At 38.7% G+C, this 19,735-nt stretch overlaps 1 protein-coding gene across 1 annotated transcript in view; it reads left to right on the top strand.

The window, feature by feature from the left end:
* The first annotated feature begins 12,356 nt into the window (after positions 1-12,356).
* Positions 12,357-19,735, top strand: part of CDH5 (cadherin 5) — a 16,825-nt gene continuing 9,446 nt past the window's right edge. The window contains exons 1-5 of the mRNA XM_081335717.1: positions 12,357-12,730; positions 14,487-14,775; positions 17,773-17,889; positions 19,318-19,485; positions 19,724-19,735. The exon at positions 19,724-19,735 is cut by the window's right edge and continues 176 nt beyond it. Coding sequence (XP_081191843.1) covers positions 12,539-12,730; positions 14,487-14,775; positions 17,773-17,889; positions 19,318-19,485; positions 19,724-19,735 — 778 coding nt within the window. The 5' untranslated portion in view covers positions 12,357-12,538. The remainder of the gene's footprint in view (positions 12,731-14,486; positions 14,776-17,772; positions 17,890-19,317; positions 19,486-19,723) is intronic.

The following is a 19,735-nucleotide window of genomic DNA, read 5'->3' as shown; positions in this document are numbered from 1 at the left end:
AATTAATTAAGGGGGATTTTTGATCCTGGTAAGGTCATATCATCAGCCATCAGGACTCCAGAAATGCATCTTCTCAGTAATAGCACCTGCCCTCTGGATGAAGGTTCCAGATTAAAAACATAAGACTAATGGAAAGAACCAGTTTAGTATGCTTAATTTGTGAAAAACAGAGATTAAGGAAGCATGGGGAAAGATAAGGGAAAACTTTGTAAAAAGTGAAGCAGGAAAAAAAATCTCTAAATTTTCAAAAAAAAAAAAAAGAAGAAGAAGACGAAGATACAAGTGGCTTTCTGAAAAGTTATCGTGAGTAGCTGGGGAAAGACTTAAAGAGGTCCATAAGATTTCTCAGCCAAGAAAACACAAAAATACCACACACAAAAAAAAGTTGCATTCCATTCTTTCTAAATTTTCACAATCCTCATTTTCAGCCTCTGGCTTGAGTTGTGTTTTTGTTAGCAAATGGCAAAGAGTCTTGCCATCCTGTTCTCTACCTCTTACTTGTTGGGAAGGTGATTAAGGGAATGACCCCAAGCGTTATCTCCTTCCTCCACTCTTTTTCTTTGTAACATTAATAATATCAGAACAATAACAGGATGTACAGACTCCACAGAGGGGAAGGGCTGATTTCCCAGCTGTAGACCCCTTGGCAACAAGGAAGCTGATCACTCCCTGAATTGCTTCATGCAGTCAAATAACTGATTTTACTTTATCCAATACACGCCCATGACTTGATCCAGTCAGTAGGTGCTTAGAGAAGATCGCAATCACCAGAATCTTTTCGAATTGCGATAGAGAGAAAGCCAGGTAAGAAACCCAAGATTTCAGATTATTTTTAGATTTTTTTTAGGGTTGTTTTTTTTATCCCCATAATTGACATCTGTGTTGCTTGTTTGCCAAAGTTGGGTGAACCAGAGTGTCTCCTTAGGATATTTTGTAGGCCAGTTGCCCACCAACTTTCTGGATATTTTACCTGTGATCAAGTTACCTTACCAGAGCTACCTTAACTGTCACTGGAGGATTTCCAAATGAAGATAACAGGAGACTTCGTGGTTTAAGATAAGAAACTTAAGGGAAAGTTGTTACAACCCTGAAATAAACCAACTTCCCACAGCATGAATATTAGGAGTGGGGGTTTTTTTTGTTGTTGTTATCTCCAAACTATGTGCCATAGGGAGGGTAGTAATAAGATTTGCCCTCAACACTGTGTCTTTTATATTCCTTTCCTTTCTTTTCTCCACTCATTATTCCCAACTATGTAGAACATTGGGGGAGGGGGGACTCTTTTCAGCATCTCAGGATGGTGATCTACCTTTGGAAGGCCGTGCTGGCTTTTTGTTATACAAAAACCTTACAAAGCTTTATATTTTGAATGTAGTTAGCCATTCTCTTAGGATGCTTTGATCTGGATTCCTTCACTTAAGCTGGGAGTTAAATTCAATTCTAGGCCAGCTCTAGAATTCTGTAATTTTTAATTTCTGTCATTCTGTGAAATGAGCTGGGTACTTTAGTCACTGAACAAAAAGTGCATTTATTGGTTCTATAAGATTATGGATTTGGGCTATATTCTTAAAAACCACCAAAGAATTGTCATGTTTTTGCCATCCACCAGCATCTAAGCATTTTTGAATGGGAGAATTATTTGTAGTCAGCAATTCACCAAAGCTATTCCTTGTTCTTATGAGAAGTATATTCCATTTTCCATATTTGAACTTTACGTATGAGACTTGCAAGAGCTATCCTTGAGCTTATGTGTCCTACACATTTCTTTACTGCCACTGATCTGGCTTAACAAAAAAAAATCAGGAGTTTGGTAGCATATTTTGTGACTAGCACATTTTGTTAAAAGGCATAACCTTTTGTGAGTTAAATGTCTATGGAGATTCTCAGTCATCTAGATCATGGTTTCCCCAAAGGTGCTTTTTCAAAAAGCAACTGGACTTCAAAGAAAGTTCAGTTGCCTTTTGAAAAAGCGCCTTTGGGACTTTTGTGAGTTACTACTCATCTTAGAAAGCTTTCTGGTAAGTGAAAAAAAAATAATCAAAAAGTCCACTTTATACCTTCCAGGTCATCTGTTCCTCCTTGTTTTTCTTTTTCTCCTTCCACTCCAAATTTTTCATGAGGAAAAAAAGGAAACACTGCAGTTTGATTTACACAACACTAAACTGTAATGTGATTTGTTTGTGTTTGCTTAGATACCATGTCTAGAGATTAACATTTGGGGGGGGGTGTAAATCATGATGAATGAATTTGTGTGTTTGTGACCTGCTGCTTATTCAGGAAGGAAAGTCTGATGAAATGGGTGAAGCCATTCCAAATATTGCCTGACCAGGATAGTCTATTATAACAAGAGAAGGAAAATGAAAAGAAAATGGGAAAATGACTTCATGCTGTAGACTTGTCATTGTAGCACCTCATTGCCGATCCCTCTTATTTTGTTTTATTTATTTGCTGTATGCTTTCATTTGGTTTGGCTCAGCTTGGCTGCCTTTGTTCGGTAGACTAAACATTAAATTAGTTAATGAAATTTTAGTCTAGAATGTTACGCAAATCCATCTTGAATGATCAGTTTATGGCTGAGGAAAATCCATACAATTAAATGATAAATACTTTTTGAGGATGCCAAGACCTTGATTGTTATTGTGCATCATTTTTAATGACATGTGGACAAAATACACAGATTTGTGAAGAAAATAGCTCAACTTCACCTGCTTAGATATAGAGCTAAATCCAGAAAGTGTGAGGCTCATGTCTACCCTCAGCCATTGAAGCTTACTTGCTAACTTTGGCCCAGTTACTGTTTTTCTCTCTCTCATTCTAACCTGAGATTATTGTTATTTGGGGAAGAAAATGTAAACCTAATGCAGAAAACAGGCATTAATATTGAAAGACCCTCTTCAATGAAATGATTAAAGGCCTCCGAGCTTTATTTTCCTCCACATCTGGTGCAGCTGCTGCAGATAAAATAAAAGCCAGACTCAGGGGAAATTCACCTAAACAATTAATAGCTTTGGAGGGATTTGCCAAACTGGATAACCTGTTCTCATATCCTGCTTTTGTTGAAGCGAGTGTCGTAATGGAAAACAGGATATATATATATATATATATGAATTTGTATAGTCCTTTAACCTTTAGAAGCCCTTGGTGATTGATTGTCTTTGCTGAATTGTAAGAACATCAGATACTGTTTGAAAGAGAGGGGACTCTTCTCTAGCTTCACTCCCTCAGATGAAAAAAAGGGGGGGCATAAATTGCTTAAGTTAACAAATGCAATGCCCTTGCTAGCATTCTTCTTTGAGAACAAAGGAAAGAATGTTGGCTTGTAGCTGTAGATTCTTCTCCAAGCTGTTCTCTCTGGAGTGAAAGCCTGGACATGGAGGTGAGGAAGGTTTTAGGAAAATTAAAGTTGCCAAGTTGCTTGTTTATTCTTTTCTCCCCACCTACAACTATCATAGCTGAATGGAAAATGTCCTTCTGTTTTTGAGCCCCAACACTATCAAAAGGCACAGGAGAAAGCAGTCTCGCTAAGCTTAAGCAAGATCTAAGCAGACCTGAAATGAATCTGTAAGGGACCAAGAAGAAAATCTTCCCATCGCAACCATTAAGCCAATGGATTATACAAGAGTTAGAATGAATTTGCAAGCCTATCTGTTTTGTTTCGCAGGGTGGGTCACAAATCAAAGCATGAGCACAAATATAGATAGATAGATAGATAGATAGATAGATAGATAGATAGATAGATAGATAGATAGATAGATAGATAGGTAGGTAGGTAGGTAGGTAGGTAGGTAGGTAGGTAGGTAGATAGATAGATAGATAGATAGATAGATAGATAGATAGATAGATAGATAGATAATGATAGATAGATAGATAGATAGATAGATAGATAGATAGATAGATAGATAGATAGATAGATAGATAGATAGATAGATAGATAGATAGATAGATAGATAGATAGATAGATAGTCCTCAATGATAACTATTGGGCTTGGAGTACTGGTCATAATTCATTACAGTCATTAAATGGGTGACCACATGAGCTGACTCAGTTTTAGGGCCATTTTACAATGGTCATAAACTGAACCCCCACAGTCATTAATCAAATCACATAATGGTTAAGCAAACCATGTGGTTGTTGAGCAAATCCATTCTTCTGAGTGGGTGTGTTGGCAGGAAACCAGCAAAAACCGCTGGAAGCTGACAAAAAGGATTGCGAACCATAGTCACATGCCCCCGTGGCACTGCAAGCTATCATAAATGCTGGCTGGTTACCAAGCGCCCAAATGCGATCACATGACGGGGGGGGAATGCAGCAGTTGTAACTTTGAGGATGGAATGTAAGTTAAAAAAAAATGTAATTTTGAATCCTCATTAAGCCAGGACTCCCTGTGCAAGTAGGAGTAGAATGCACACCCCTTGTTGCAAAGGAAAATAGCTTGCCACAGTGGGGTTCGCTTGCAAAGGCGCAGAGAAAAATAGATCCATTATCAGAAGGGCTCAAGAAAATGCATATAATTTTCCGCACACTCTTCTACACTTCTTTTTTTGGCTAAGTTCACAGGATTGTATAAATGGGTTGTAAAGAACCGACAGGCAGGAGAATGAAAAATGAAGTGAGTATAAAACGGGCAGACTCTAGTACAGAGAGACGTGGGGGGGGGAATGATAGGCTGGTCAGAAAGTGCTTGAATATTCTGCATTCCATGAAGACAAAATGTTGTGCAGTAGTGATAAAATACTGCACGTTATAAATGGAGCCTGTGGCAGAAATCCTCCAACGCCTCACCCTTCAGGAGATTTTTTGTTTCCTTTCCCCTTTTCTATGAAAGGAAAGAGACAGTCCCTTCAAACTATGCCCAGAGTTCATCAGGGTTTTATTTCAGTTCTGGTTTAGGGTAGCTGGATAGAGGCCACGTATGCCTAAAAGAAGGGAAATGCTTCTTCCAGCTTCACAGCAATGAGCCATCCACCCACCCCAGCTCTCTGTGCCCCAGCTTTTCATGATCTTAGTGTGAGCTCTCTGGACAGGCATTTTTTTGCCCCAGTAGTACATTTTTGCAAGGTTTTTCTGACTTGCAGACTTCAGCACAAAATTCTGAAAAGGATAGGGTTTTGCCAGCACGTGCCTTCCTGTTTGCCTGTGCTGGAGAAAGCATCCTGTTTGGGCACCCTCTGAGCAACTACCAATGGTATTATGGAAGCCACTCTCCTTCCTGCCTTGATTGTCATGAGAAACAGACTAGCACCAGAGTGTAGATCAGGCTAAATAGGAAGCAGGTTAAATTCAGTTTAAAAGAAAAAAAGAACTGCAATGTCGACAAAGCCAAAAGAAACCAAACCAACATTCTTAGTCCAGACATGTGCAAACTATGGCTGCACAGTGCCTATGGATATTCTCCATCATCCAGGTCGTGGTTGTCCCAAAAAGTGCTTTTCCAAAAGGCAACTGGACTTTTTTGGGTTTTTTCCTTGAAAAGAAGATTCCTGGACGAGAAGTTAAACATTTTCAAGGGAAGAAAAAAAAACTAAGAAAATCCAGTTACCTTTTGGAAAAGCATCTTTGGGATATGTCTGCACAGGCTTAGTATCCCTTTGCCACCAACTTGAGTTCTGATTCCTCAAATCTATCAAATAGGTCTCCTGGCCACTTATTTTTTGCTTGCAAATTAGGCAAGAGGGAACTGACTGAACTTGTACTATAGCTCAGAATTATTGCTTTCTCATACCCTCCTGAACTGGAATTAATCCATCACAGGAGGGTGGTTGTGTAATGCATTGATAGTTGTCTAAAACAGGGAGGGATAAAACTAATCAAGCCAGTTGAGTTCTCATAGCACACCAAGGGACAACATTTAACCAAGACTAAAACTAACTGAGTTAGTAAACTCAACAAAGGTAGAAGCCAGAATTTCCACAGAAACATCCACAGGACTCCAGCTAATTAACGGCCTCTCCACAGTTGTACACATTTTTTTAGAACTCTCCCCTCAACCATTATCATATAGTCTTCTAGGTAGGGGTGTAGGTAGAATTGGTTGCTAAGATGGATTTTCTACATCTTTTTACAAGCTTGCCATTTTAAATCTTACAAGGGATTTCCCACTTTGCAAAAGGGAATGAAGGAATGAACTTGTATTACCTTGAAAAGCTGGGCATCCAATTAACGGTCCCTGTTTCTCAGATTCTTTTTCTATCAAACTTCCAGAGGACAGGGAACAACAGGGAAGGGAAAAACGAGCCTTGATTAATAGTCTGTTGACAAATACAGGTAGTCCTTGACTTACAACAGTTCATTTAGTAACAGTAAAGTTACAACAGCACTGAAAAATGACTTATGACTGTTTTTCACACTTACAACCATAGAAGGAGACCCATGGTCAAATGATCAAAATTCAGATTCTTGGCAACTGACTCATGTTTATGATGGTTGCTGTGTCCCAAGGTCAGGTGATCCCCTTTTGCGACCTTCTGACAAGCAAAGTCAATGGAGAAGCCATATTCATTTAACAAGTGTGTTACTAATTTTAACAACTGCAGTGATTTACTTAACAACTGTGGCAAGAACGGTCATACAATGAGGGAGGGAGGGAGAGAGGAAGAGAGAAAAAAGAAAGAAAGAGGGAGGGAGGGAGAAAGAGAAAGAAAGAAAGAAAGAAAGAAAGAAAGAAAGAAAGAAAGAAAGAAGAAAGAAAGAAAGAAATTGCAATAAAAAAATTTAAAACTTTGAAAAGCTTTATGGTACAAAGTATTTGAGAGAACCAAGGGCTAACAACAAAAAGCTTAGCATATTAGCATTAAATAATGCAATGACAAAAATAACTCAAATATTCCTGTTGTAGCTATTACAGACTCCTGCTTTTATAAGAACTCCATAAAATTGGAGAAGAGGAAAGAAGCCAAATTATTCTCCAGCAGAAAATATCCTAGACCTAGCCAATACCCTAAAATTTATACCACAGATGGGCAAACTGAGAACCAAGGATTTCTTTGGCCGCTCTTTCTCTTTATTTACTCTTAGCAAAGTGCATTTAATGCAATAGAATGAAAACAAAGGCTTTCAGTAATTGACTGGAGAGTAATTGTATTTTTTTAAATGTTCATTCAATTGAAATGTAAACAAAATGGATTCTAATTAGGTTCTCAAGATTTTTTGGCATGTACAATCCATTACTCAAAACCCAAGTCTTATTGTCAGCTCGGGGAGAAAAAACATGGGCATTGATTTAACTTCTTATAGATTTTATTACACTATATTGTGGGGGGGTTTCATAAGAAACACAATAAACAATGCAGTCTATGCCATTATCATTTACTAATCAACTTTTCTAAAATATACTGCTCAAAAAAATAAAGGGAACACAAGATAAGACATCCTACTATTAAATACAATACATTGTGTTGTTTAAGTGTTCCCTTTATTTATTTTTTGAGCAGTATATAATTCCAAAGACTTTCCTTTGTGTTTTTTAAAATCCCCTTGAGGGGGGAGGAAAGCCCTCTGGAAAGTATTTCTCTCTGCCCAGTTTAGTTTCTTGGAATTGTAGGAAACCTGAAGCTCTGGTAGAAGTTCTGGGTTTTTGCCCAGATCTCATGACTGCATCATTTCTATCCCACAGTAGGCAGAAGGGGTTGTCTAAAGATCTCTCTTGATATCCTTAGAGTCACATGCTATAGTCAAGCTTTTGCCATCTGGAGGAAGTCAGCCATGTGGCCATTCTCTTCTCCTTCCTTTAATCTCTAAACAACACATGCCACGGAAATCTTGGATACAACCAAGCTTTCATTAGACTGCAACTCACATCAGCAGGCTTGGAATTCAGAATCCAAGTCCCATACCATTTCCTTTGAAGGACTCTTGGCACGTCTGGGAAGCAGTTGGAACACAAATGCATGACTGATCCTTCTGTTTCCTTCAGAACATCATAGAACTGCTGACCACATTCAAGGAACTTCCAAAGCCATGTTGTCATCCAAACAGGGACACCACTGAAAGGGTGACAAAACCAGAGACTCTTAATTAAAGTCTAGAAGCATGACGTATTTTATTTCAAATGTAGGTCCACTTGTCCTCAAGACCAGACTCATAGCTAGGATATGATTAAGCAGTTATCAGCCTGTTCAGAAAACCAGGTAGAATTCAAGAATGAGGACAAACAGAATAAATTTTGCACTGGGGATTCTTTTGTTACATTTAACTTTTTATTCATCATGACCATTTGGAGATAGGACAGTGGGAAGAGCTAATCTATCCTCTCTCCAATTCAAGCACAGTGGTTCCAACCGCAGGGATGACCAGGTGCACAAACAGTTCTTTAGTGTAATTACTTAGTTTTAGATAATTGCATTAAATACTTAAAGTAGTTCAGGATATCAGCCAAGGAGCAGGGTCTGGCAAACTGCTATCAGCAGGCTTTCGCTGCTCCATCTAGGGCAAGAGTCCCCAACCCCCGGGCCGTGGACCGGTACTGGGCCGCGGCATGCCAGCAACTGAGCCACAGAAACAAGCAAAGCCCCATCCATGGGATGCAGGTAGCACATAAAACCACGCCCCTTCCGATCCATGGAAAAACCTTTCTCAGTGTAACCGGTCCCTGATGCCCAAAAGGTTGGGGACTTCTGATCTAGGGCAGTGTTAATCTTAGCAAGTTTAAGATGTGTGTATTACAACACTGAGAATTCCCCAGCAAGCCTGTTGGTTAGGGAATTCTTAGAGTTGTAGTTCAAATAACTTAAACTGGATAAGGTTGAAAAACAACAATCTAAGGAGTACACAAATGAGTGGAAAGCTATTTTTGAAGATATCTATCCCAAGATGTATACGATGGGGCCAGGGTCGGGGTGAGAGAGATCCATCCTCTGCTAATATACATCAAAGATACTAAATCTGATATATTAGAACAGTCTTTCCCCATATGATGTGTTTTCCAAATATGTTGTATTTCCAGGGCAAGAATTCCCAGTCTCCATAGCCAGCCATATTGGCTGGGAAGTGTAGAATTTGAAGTCCAATTTATTTGGAGGGCAGTAGCATAAGCAGTGACTGTCACTGGCTTCGAAGGTTTGGGTGTGACATGGAGAATAAAGCTCTGCCTTTTTTATTTGTGTGCGTCATATGCAACACATGTTAAAAATAGACAGGACTTTAATCACAATTTGGAGTTGGTGAAGGTCACTGGAGGTCCAAGATGGAGAAAGCTGTGTCACAAAATATCCTCAAAGATCAGTCAATATTTATTTCCCAGCAGTTTCCATTCTTCATTCCTAGTGCTGCTTTTTGTTTTACTTTAATTATTTTTCTATAACAATTGCAAACTTTATTTTCTAGCTGAAGTGCAATCTGTGCTATACAGATGCTTTTTTGGTCAAAGTAAACTCAAAGTCAGTCAAAATGCAGAATCATTTGACGTTAGGAACAAGCTCAGATTTAGCAAGTTGCTTGCAATTATTGTAAATCATAAAAGCTGTATATTTTGTGCATTCACTCCTCCAGAGCAATTATCTAGGCCAAGAGCTTAGATTCAGAAAACCATCTATTATTTAGCTAAATGTTTAAAGAATGTTTTCTTTTAAATACTTAAAATTATCAGCCAGTATGTATGATTTGGCAAGATATTGGCAGAGTTGTACTTACTAACACAATTCCCCTGCGAGAGAATAGTAGTAGAGATTTTAAGTGTCTTTTTTTAATTTATTAACTTTTCCTTGGGAATTGTGATTCTGTAAATTGGTAAAAATCTTGAGCAGAATTGCTGACCAAGTATAATTCCCAAGATTCTTTGCAGACAGGGCCATGAAGCAAAAGCCTCCATCTTTGAGAATTCCAAAACCTTGGAAAATTAATTCAAACAGAGATAATACAGTAGTTCAAGTTGAGTATAAACATTTTCTATCCCATGGTTTGGGTGGGGAAAATTCCATTGTTACTATTGCTGTTTATATCATTTGTATGCTTTCCCAAAAGATTCAGATAGCCCATACCCTAAATAGCAGTTTAGCTGACAGGAAAAAAATAATGCTGCCATTAATTTTGCATCTGCTAGGATCCTTGACTTGCAGCTCAGAAAGTGCTAGGGATGAAATCCTTCAAGTTGTTCACATTAAGCAGAGGAACATTAATAGTCTTCTGTGTGGAGTTGTGTATGTAGAAACTTCCTTTGCTCTAAAACAGGGGTTCCCAACCCCCAGTCCATGGACCAGTACCGGGCCGCGGCATGCCAGCAACCAGTCCACACAAACAAGTAAATCCCCATCCATGAGATGCAGGCAGCAGACAAAACCACATCCCCTCCAGTCCGCTGAAAAATCTTTTTCCACGGAACTGGTCCCTGGTGCCCAAAAGGTTGGGGGCCCTGGTGCTCTATAAAGTAGTCTGCTATCTTGTTTTTGTTTTGTTTTTTTGATCACACACGCAGCTAGGTTTAACTGATACCTCACTGTTTCTAAACCTGCTTCTTCTCTAGCAGCATCTGGTAAAAAAAAAAGCATAGGCCCTAAAATCTGAATGAACACATGGAGGTCTCAAAAATATTAATTATCATGCAAGCATTACAATATCCCACTTGAAAATCTCAAAAGGAGAGATATTATTTGACAGAAAAGGCTGATCTTCTCAGTTTTGAAGTGAGGCAATCAAGAGTCAGCTTTATCTGGGGACACAAAGTCTACTCAAAATTTAGCCAGAGGAAGTGAAAATTGGGTGTCTGGGAACATGAAAAGAGAGAGAGAGATCAAGTCATATGAAACATACAAAGAAAACAGAAGCACTCTCTGATCTGGATTACATTGTTATGCCGTATATATTGATCGTGAAGACTTGCCAGAAATAAAACTGGGGACTTGAACCGATAAGTCAAGAGCCTTACACAGTCACCTATACACCACGGTTCTCTAGCTTATCATACTGTAGAAGCAAGGAACCTTTGTTGCTCTCCTCTTCAGGATTTATTATGTGACATTCAACCAAAGGGTGGTTTCTGGTGGTGACCCCTGTCATCCTCCCCCCAGAAAGAGGTTTTCTACTGCTCATATTGTGGAGGGTAATCAGGCTTTTTAGCCCATTCACAACAGGTATGGATGTACTGTATTTTTTCCCCTCTGTTGTTAACCCTTTACTCTCTAATTTTGATCTCTGCTAATTTAAATAAATATATTCTATCTCTTTCCACAAGTGTATCCATTCGTACAGAAAGATGACATTAGGGCTGTGGGAATTATACTTGATGGATAGCAACAAAAGAATTATGTTAAGTTGTAATAGCAGTATACTCTAACCACCGAGAGAACATTTAGACAGATGTGTATTTGCTTCCTACTTTCCATCGCTCACCATTTTATGAAGAAGAGGGATTTAAATCTTGCCTCTCACATAAAATGATTTGCTGAGGGAATTACCTACCATGAAAAGTAAATGTGTCTCAGTCTTGCCACGTACTGTAGACAGGACAGGAAATGTGATCAGGCAACCTGATTTTATTTATGTATGTATTTATTTATCACATGTAAATGGGCACCCATCTCACACAAAGTGATTCTGGACGGTGCAATTGTATTTAATTGAAAAAGGTACATTAACAGAATGTTGCAAGTATGATGGTACCATTCTCCCTGCGTCTCCTTTACAGCCCAAAAAAACTAGGGAGGGTCTTGTTCCATTTGCTATGTAGCTGAGGTTATGCTGCCTTTTGTCTGAGATTCTCTAAGCAACAACTCTTTATGCCATCTCTCGTGTTCTTTCCTGCATACCATTACAATGCATAATAAACCATCATCCCCTCTAATAGCAGTTCTCAGCACATGACAAAGAAGTTAAATGTTTGCCCCTACCAACAGTTCAAAAGTCCCTTCAGCACAGATGTTTCTGGATAAAAGGAAACATACAAAACTCCATTTCTTTTGTACTTGATTTTTTTTTAAAGTGAAAAGGTCCTAATTTGTAAACATGATCTGTTTAAAACCAATGAGATGTGTTTTGTATTTGGATAGCTTCCTCTAAATGGAAAACATTGTGTGAGAGAAAATGTTCCTACTTCCCATTAATGCATTTTCAGGTCAAGTATAATTTTTTAAATATATGGAATAAAGGTCCCCACTTTGCTTTTTCCTCAGAACTGAAGAATCGTCTTGGATGGCAAGCAAAATGTCCTCAAGGAAAAACAAAATGCAGCTACTTTTATAGTATAGGGTTTTCTCTTTCAGTGTGTAAGAGCATCTGTCTTTTTCTGCTAAGCTAAGTAGATTGGACCAGGTTAGCCTTTGAATGACATACCATCGAAGAATCACAAGAAATAGGCTAGTCCAGGGGTTTTCAAACCTGGCCCTTGTATTTGTATTCCTGGCTGAGGAATTCTGGGAGTTGAAGTCCACAAGTCTTAAAAGGGTCAGGTTTGAAGACCCCTGGGCTAGACCTTGGAAACAGACTGGGACAAATAATCTTTGATAACCCTGATAACAGTGTGCCGTTATCCAAAAAATGTTGAGCCCATGTAGTCAGCAGATGGTTTTTTTCAAACACAGGAGTTTCCAAGATCATTGAACCACAAAGATGGCAAGCTGCTTTTGCTTCATCCTCCTCCTCATTTTCTTGATACCGACTTCTTCTGGTGTGCATGGAGACCATTTCTCAAAGTCAAAGACCAATGATAACTTGCACAAGCGAATGAAAAGAGAATGGATCTGGAATAAAATGCATATTCCTGAAGAGCAAAATGGGACTTTGCCTCATCATGTTGGAAAGGTATGCATGGATTTGGTGATGGTCAATTAGTAGTCACCCACCCAAGAGGCCCCTGGTGGGCCAGGAGTCTGATAGTTTTAGGTGTGCTGTATTTGTGCTAGAAACTTTTCTAAGCAAACATTCCTGTTAAAACCATGAACACTCCTCTTTTTAATATACCTTTTCCAGCTTTGCAACAGGTGACATTTTTGCCCCATGAAGGGCCTCTCAGTAAACTCTGAATGCATTCAGCTCTGAAAGCCCATCCTCAGAATGTCAAGGAGACACTGGAAATAAGAGCCTTTCTTGAACATTATATATAAAAGGCTTTTTTTTGGAGGGGGGGGATGATCCAATAACAAACATAAGGGGGGGCGAAGCATTTGGAAGAAGAGAAAAGGAATGCTCTGCAGCCTACACAGCTGACTTAACTTAGCTGATAGTTCTTATTCCAAGTGTCCACTTAGACAACATTTCTGATCTCAAAAGACCTCGCCTCTTTGTTTTAGCAATCTAACCCATCTCAAATAAAGCAGCAAGAAGAAAAACATGCATGCAGCCATTAAAAACAGCTAAACAAAACCTTTTGCTAGCTAGGGTGATTTGCTAACTTACCTAGTAAGTTCAAAAGGTTCCATTCTAACATAGATATTTCTGTGTGTCTCAAGTCTCATAGAGACGCCGAGGAAAGCTACATTTTCAAGATAAATCTAACAAGATAGCATTCTTAAATTTGGACCAAGACTTGAATATACTATTTACATTGTATTTGATCAATTATATATTAAACTTTTTGTACAAAATCTTATGAAGCTTAATAGAACTATATAAAAGCAGTAATGTTGTTTATTATTTATTGATTATATAGGTATAACTAAGCACAGTACAGATGTAGAAGAAATGGGTAGTTGAAACAATATTATATTCCCATTCATCATACCTTTAAACTAAAAAAATCCATAACTTATAATGATAATCTCCAAACATTTAAATGAATTTACAGTACTTTTTCTATGAAAAAGAATCATTTTGGTGCTTTTTAAAGCTTTTTAAAAATTTCTCCTTGAACTCACTGTGGTTTCTAAATTTGTAAATCTCTTTGAATTGCCAACGTTTCTGCATTAATATGACCTAAAATCTGATCAGTTCTTCACATATGTCCTAAAGCTAGATAAAGAGACTCCAGTTAAACCAATGACTCCAAAACATTAAATTTGTTCATTGATTTACTGAGGGAAAATTATCCACATTTGGGCCAACAGCTAAGAATTTCCTGGAAAACAGAAAAAGAATAAGTAGAACATTGATTCCAGAAATGGCACAGGAGTATCTCTAGAAACTAGAAATCAAACAACTATGCAGAAAGCTGAGGTGCTGTGACCCGGGGTGGAACTATGAAATTCTCAAACAGTTAAGACTGACAGAAAATAATTTGAATAATAATTTGAAAAATGGGCAGCAAATACATTGAATAATAATAGCACTTAGACTATATAACGCTTCAATGCCCTCTCTAAGCAGTTTTCAGGGTCAGCATATTTGCCCCCAACAATCTGGGTCCTCTTTTTTACCCACCATGGAAGGATGGAAAGCTAGGTCAACCTTGAGCCAGTGAGAATCGAACTGCTGGCAGTTGGCAGAATTAGCCTGCAATACTGCATTCTAACCACTTTATTTTAACATAATGAAATGTTAAAGAATAGATGTGCTGATTTTTTTTATTATTATGTTGTCACATCTCTTAGAAGTGATTTCCTCACATACTTATGCATTCTAGATCACCTCAACTATCAAGAATCCCAATGCCAAATATGTTCTTGAAGGGGAAGGTGCTGGGACTTTGTTCAGAGTTGATGAATTTACTGGAGATGTCTCTGTGAGTGAAAGGCTGGACCGAGAGAAGAAAGCTGAATATGAGCTCACAGCTCTGATTTTTAATCGTGTTACCAACCTGCAATTGGAGGACCCATCCAAATTCCGGATCATCGTACATGATATTAATGACAACGCCCCAGTATTTGTTCAAAAGGTGTTTAATGGTTCAGTGGTAGAAATGTCACCACTAGGTAAGGTTTATTTTCTCCTTATTTTGAAGCAAGAATGTCTAAAATCTCATATCACATCGCTGAATTAATACTTCAGTAAAAAAAAAAACCAATCTGAAATCCATGCCTGGCTTCTTAATGCTCAATACATGAACAAATGAAAGCTTTTTGTTCAGATTTGTTTCTGGACCACAGTAAGATACATGGGAAAATCCCATTGCCAATGAAAATTAAATGAGCGTTAGGGTTAGCAACAGGATTAGAGTTAGGGTTAGGGTTAATTCTACAGGAATTCAGAGAGCAAAATGGACATCACCAATGGATTCATAGAGCATCAGTATGATTAGGAGAGTGTTGATTTTTCAACCCACCCTACCTAGGTTTCCTAGTAAAATACCATGGGAAAATCCCATTGAGGTGCAAATCCACTTAAGGTTAGGTTTCCATGAACTTGGAGAGAAAAATGAACATTGTCAATGGATTCGTAGCACGTTAATATGCTTAGGAGGGTGCTGACCTTTTGAGCCCGCCCTATTTACATTTCCTGGTAAAATACATGGAAAAATCCCATTGGTGACAAATCCACTTAGGGCTAGGGTTAGGTCTCCAGGAATTTGGAGAGCAAACTGGAAACTTTCAATGGACTCATAGCACATCAATATGCTTAGAAAGGTGTCGACTTTTTGAGCCTGCCCTATCTACATTTCCTGGTAAAATACATGAGAAAATCCCATTGGTGGAAAATTCACTTAGGTTTAGGGCTTAAAAGTCTATGCTCTGGTGTTTGAGTCCTACTACCTCATGACAGTGTGAGCTCTCATCACTTGCCTCAACTCCTGCCAACCTAGCAGTTGGAAAGCATGGAACAGCTCTCTGTGTTTCTCCATATGCTTTTCTCTATGGCACGAATTCATGCTCACCACATACATGACTGCAGAAACGTCTTCAGACAGCACTGGCTCAGTGGTTTCATGAAACAGAGATGAGAACTGCCCCCTAGAGTTGGACACACCTTGCAGAGTAAAACTTGCAGGGATTTTTTTTTTTACCTTGCCATATTAAAAGTCTTTAATATATTCATGCCATGATCTAGAATAGGGGGAGGTAAAGGAGAGAAGACCCAAGCAGGAGATAATATTGGTCCATTAGTGGGTGAAAGTGGCAAGAAGGTGACAAGCAACAGGGAGAAAGCAGAACTATTTAAGTCGTTTTTTTGCATCTGTCTTTACACAAAGGGGAAAAACAGACCAACCTATCAAAAATAGTGCCACAAAAAACAGAATAGAAACACAAGTTAAGATAGGCAAGAAAATGGTAAGGGAGCACCTGTCCAGTCTAGACGAGTTTAAATCACCAGGACCAGATGGATTACACCCCAAGGTTCTCAAGGAACTGGCAGATGTGATCTCAGAACCACCGAACTATATTTTTCAAAGATCCTGGAGCACTGGGGAACTACCAGAGGATTGGAAAAGAGCTGATGTAGTTCCCATCTTCAAAAAAGAAAAAAAATGGATCCAGGAAATTACAGACCTATCAGCCTGACCTCAATACCTGGGAAGATTCTGGAAAAGATAATCAAACAACAAATCAGCAAGCACCTAGAGGCCAACAAAGTCATTACTAAAAGCCAACATGGGTTTGTCAAAAACAGATCATGCCAGACAAAACGTATTGCATTCTTTGACCAAGTGACAAAATTAGTGGATCAGAGGAATGCTGTGGATATAATTTACTTGGACTTCAGTAAGGCATTTGATAAAGTAGATCACAACCTTCTACTTGATAAGATAGAAAAATGTGGGTTAGACAGAATTACCACCAGATGGATTCATAGCTGGCTGACCGGCCGTACTCAGTGTGTGGTCCTCAATGGAACCGCATCTACATGGAGGGGAGTATGTAGTGGGGTGCCCCAGGGCTCTGTTCTGGGCCCAGTGCTCTTCAACATCTTCATCAACGATTTGGACAAAGGGATAAATGGGGAACTCATCAAATTTGCACACGACACCAAGCTGGCAGGAACAGCCAACACTCCAGAAGACAGGCTTAAGATACAGGAGGATCTGGACAGACTTGGACACTGGGCGCTATCTAACAAAATGAAATTCAATGGTGAAAAAAGTAAGGTTCTACATTTAGGCAAGAAAAACCAAATGTACAGGTATAGTATAGGGGGTACCTTGCTCAATAGTAGTAACTGTGAGAGGGATCTCGGAGTCCTAGTGGACAATCACTTAAATATGAGCCAGAAGTGTGCTGCAGCTGCCAAAAAAGCCAACACAGTGCTAGGCTGCATTAACAGAGGGATAGAATCAAGATCACGTGAAGTATTAATACCACTTTACAATGCCTTGGTAAGGCCACACTTGGAATACTGCATCCAGTTTTGGTCACCACAATGTAAAAAAGATCTTGAGACTCTAGAAAGAGTACAGAGAAGAGCAACAAAGATGATTAGGGGACTGGAGACTAAAACATATAAGGAACGGCTGCTGGAATTAGGTAGGTCTAGTTGAATGAAGAGAAGGGTGAGGGGTGACATGATAGCAGTGTTCCAATATCTCAGGGGCTGTCACAAAGAGGAGGGACTCAAGCTATTCTCCAAAGCGCCCAAAGGCAGGACAAGAAGCAATGGATGGAAACTAATCAAGAAGAGAAGCAACCTAGAACTAAGGAGAAACTACCTGACAGTTAGAACAATTAATCAGTGGAACAACCTGCCTCCAGAAGCAGTGAATGCTCCAACACTGGAAGTTTTTAAGAAGAGACTGGACAGCCATTTGTCCGAAATGGTATACGGTTTCCTGCCTGAGCAGGGGGTTGGACTAGATGACCTCCAAGGTCCCTTCCAACTTATTTATTATTATTATTAAGATCTGAGGGGATCATCTGGCATCCTTGTATTTCTATTTTCACTGCTAATCTCCTTAGTCTTCTGTTGACCCAAGAAGTTTCAAACAATTCAAATATACTTGTTATTTTTCATTCTGTATCTCTCTGTCTCTCTCTCTTTAGGAACATCTGTCACCAAAGTGACAGCTGTGGATGCTGATGATCCAACCCTTCATGGTCATGCAGATGTTTTCTACGAAGTTACTGATGGCAAAAACTACTTCAGAATAGACAACTCAGGTACAGAATCCCCTCATAAATAGTTTGTACAAGAACAAGCAAACACAACTGTCTGTGGTATTTTTCTGCCCGATCAAAGAACAAAATGGCATCTATTCTCTTTTCTATGTAGAACAGATTGCTGAGTAGGTTGTTATTATTTAAATTATGTGTTTAACTCACTAACAGCCGGCTGAGGTACACTTCATGGCTGACCGAGAAGGTATATTCCCTGTCATATCTGAGGTGACTAGCCATATTTGCATTCTAAGTCTGGGAAACCTATTGATGCTTTTCAAGACTTTTGAGTGTTCTATCTCCTTTAAATGCAGAGGATAATAGACTTCTATAAACCCAAAAAGTCCTCTAAACATTTTTCACTGAAAGTTAAAATCCGTTCTGAGAGACTTTTAACTAAAAAATGCAGGACAAAATGTCCCAAAGGTGCTTTTTCCAAAAGACAACTGGACTTTCTTGGTGTTTTCTTTGAAAATGTTTTGCTTCTCTTCCAAGAAGCTTCTTAAGTTCAGACAACCATGACCTGGATCTTTGAGAATCTGATGGACAAAATGTTTTTAATAAATATATTCTAAGTGAAAGAATTATGGCCATTTCAGGACAATTTTCTTAAAAGAATTCATCTTAGCAACAAGTACCAATCAAACCTAGCTGCTTTTTAGAGCTTTTGAGTAAGTGCTATCATCACTGTCAATTTTTAGTGACCCTATGAATAGATTCTCTGTCAAATATCTGTCTTCAACTTAGCCTCCTGGTTCTTTCAATGATGCCTTCATTATTGCCATAATTAGGTCCAGCCACATAGCTGCTGTCCCTCCCCTTATTCTTTTTCTTTCGATTTTTTAAAGCATTTTGGATTTCTCAAGAAAGTGGAACTTCTCGTGATATGTCAAATGTATAATAGTAATTGCACAGCCATTAGTATTCCACATGAGAATCTCAGCTTAATTTATTCTTTGATTCATTTGTTTGTTTTCCAGGCTGACCAAAAATCTTCTCCAGTACCAAAGATCAAATGGATCTTTCTATCTTTTTCAAAGATATATGAGAGAGAAAGATGATAGAGAGGGGGGGTGGGGTGGGAGGGAGGGAGGGAGATGACTGAGGGATGATAGAGATAGAGATGGAGATGGAGATGGAGATGGAGAGAGACAGAGAGAGAGAGAGAGTTGAAGATAAAGATGGAGATGGAGATGGAGATGGAGATGGGGATGGAGAGAAATGGAGGTAGAGAAAGAGATATATTTCCAGCTTCATCCAAGCCAAACTTTCACATTCATAGACCATCACAGGAACAACCATTGCCTGAAGAATTTTAATCTTTGGGCTTTGTTATTTTAACCACTAGTAGTAAAGGTTAAACTCTATTGGGGGGGAAATAGTGGAAGTGACAAAATAAGCAAACCCTTGTATTTTCTTTTTATTGTAAAGGAACCATCTACACAGCTGTCCCTGACTTGGATAGAGAACAAAAGGCTACTTATACCATTCGGGTGAAAGCAAGGGACGGCAAGGGTCTACATGCTGAAGAATTGGGCACTACTACTGTCATCATTAAATTAATTGACATCAATGACAATTTCCCAACATTTAAGCAAAGTGAGTTTTGCAAATCTAAAAATGCTATCTTTAGCATTTTATCTTTATTTCTGCAGACTCCAATTAATATAACATACAAAAATGCGATGCTTTGTTATTGCTGAGGAACTGAACTTTGGAATGTTTTCTTTAAAAATATGGACTGGAAAAATGCAAGTCTCCCACATTACATTTATCTCTTGTTTATCATTGAAAACCTTACCTGAAATATCAGTTTTTCTGTGAACATCTTTTTCAGAAAATTTCACTT

The sequence above is a fragment of the Vipera berus genome, assembly GCF_964194415.1.
Source record: "Vipera berus genome assembly, chromosome: 10".
NCBI classification, from domain to species: domain Eukaryota; kingdom Metazoa; phylum Chordata; class Lepidosauria; order Squamata; family Viperidae; genus Vipera; species Vipera berus.
The sequence above is the reverse complement of the archived record's forward strand: the minus strand, read 5'-3'. Positions and strand labels throughout refer to the sequence as shown.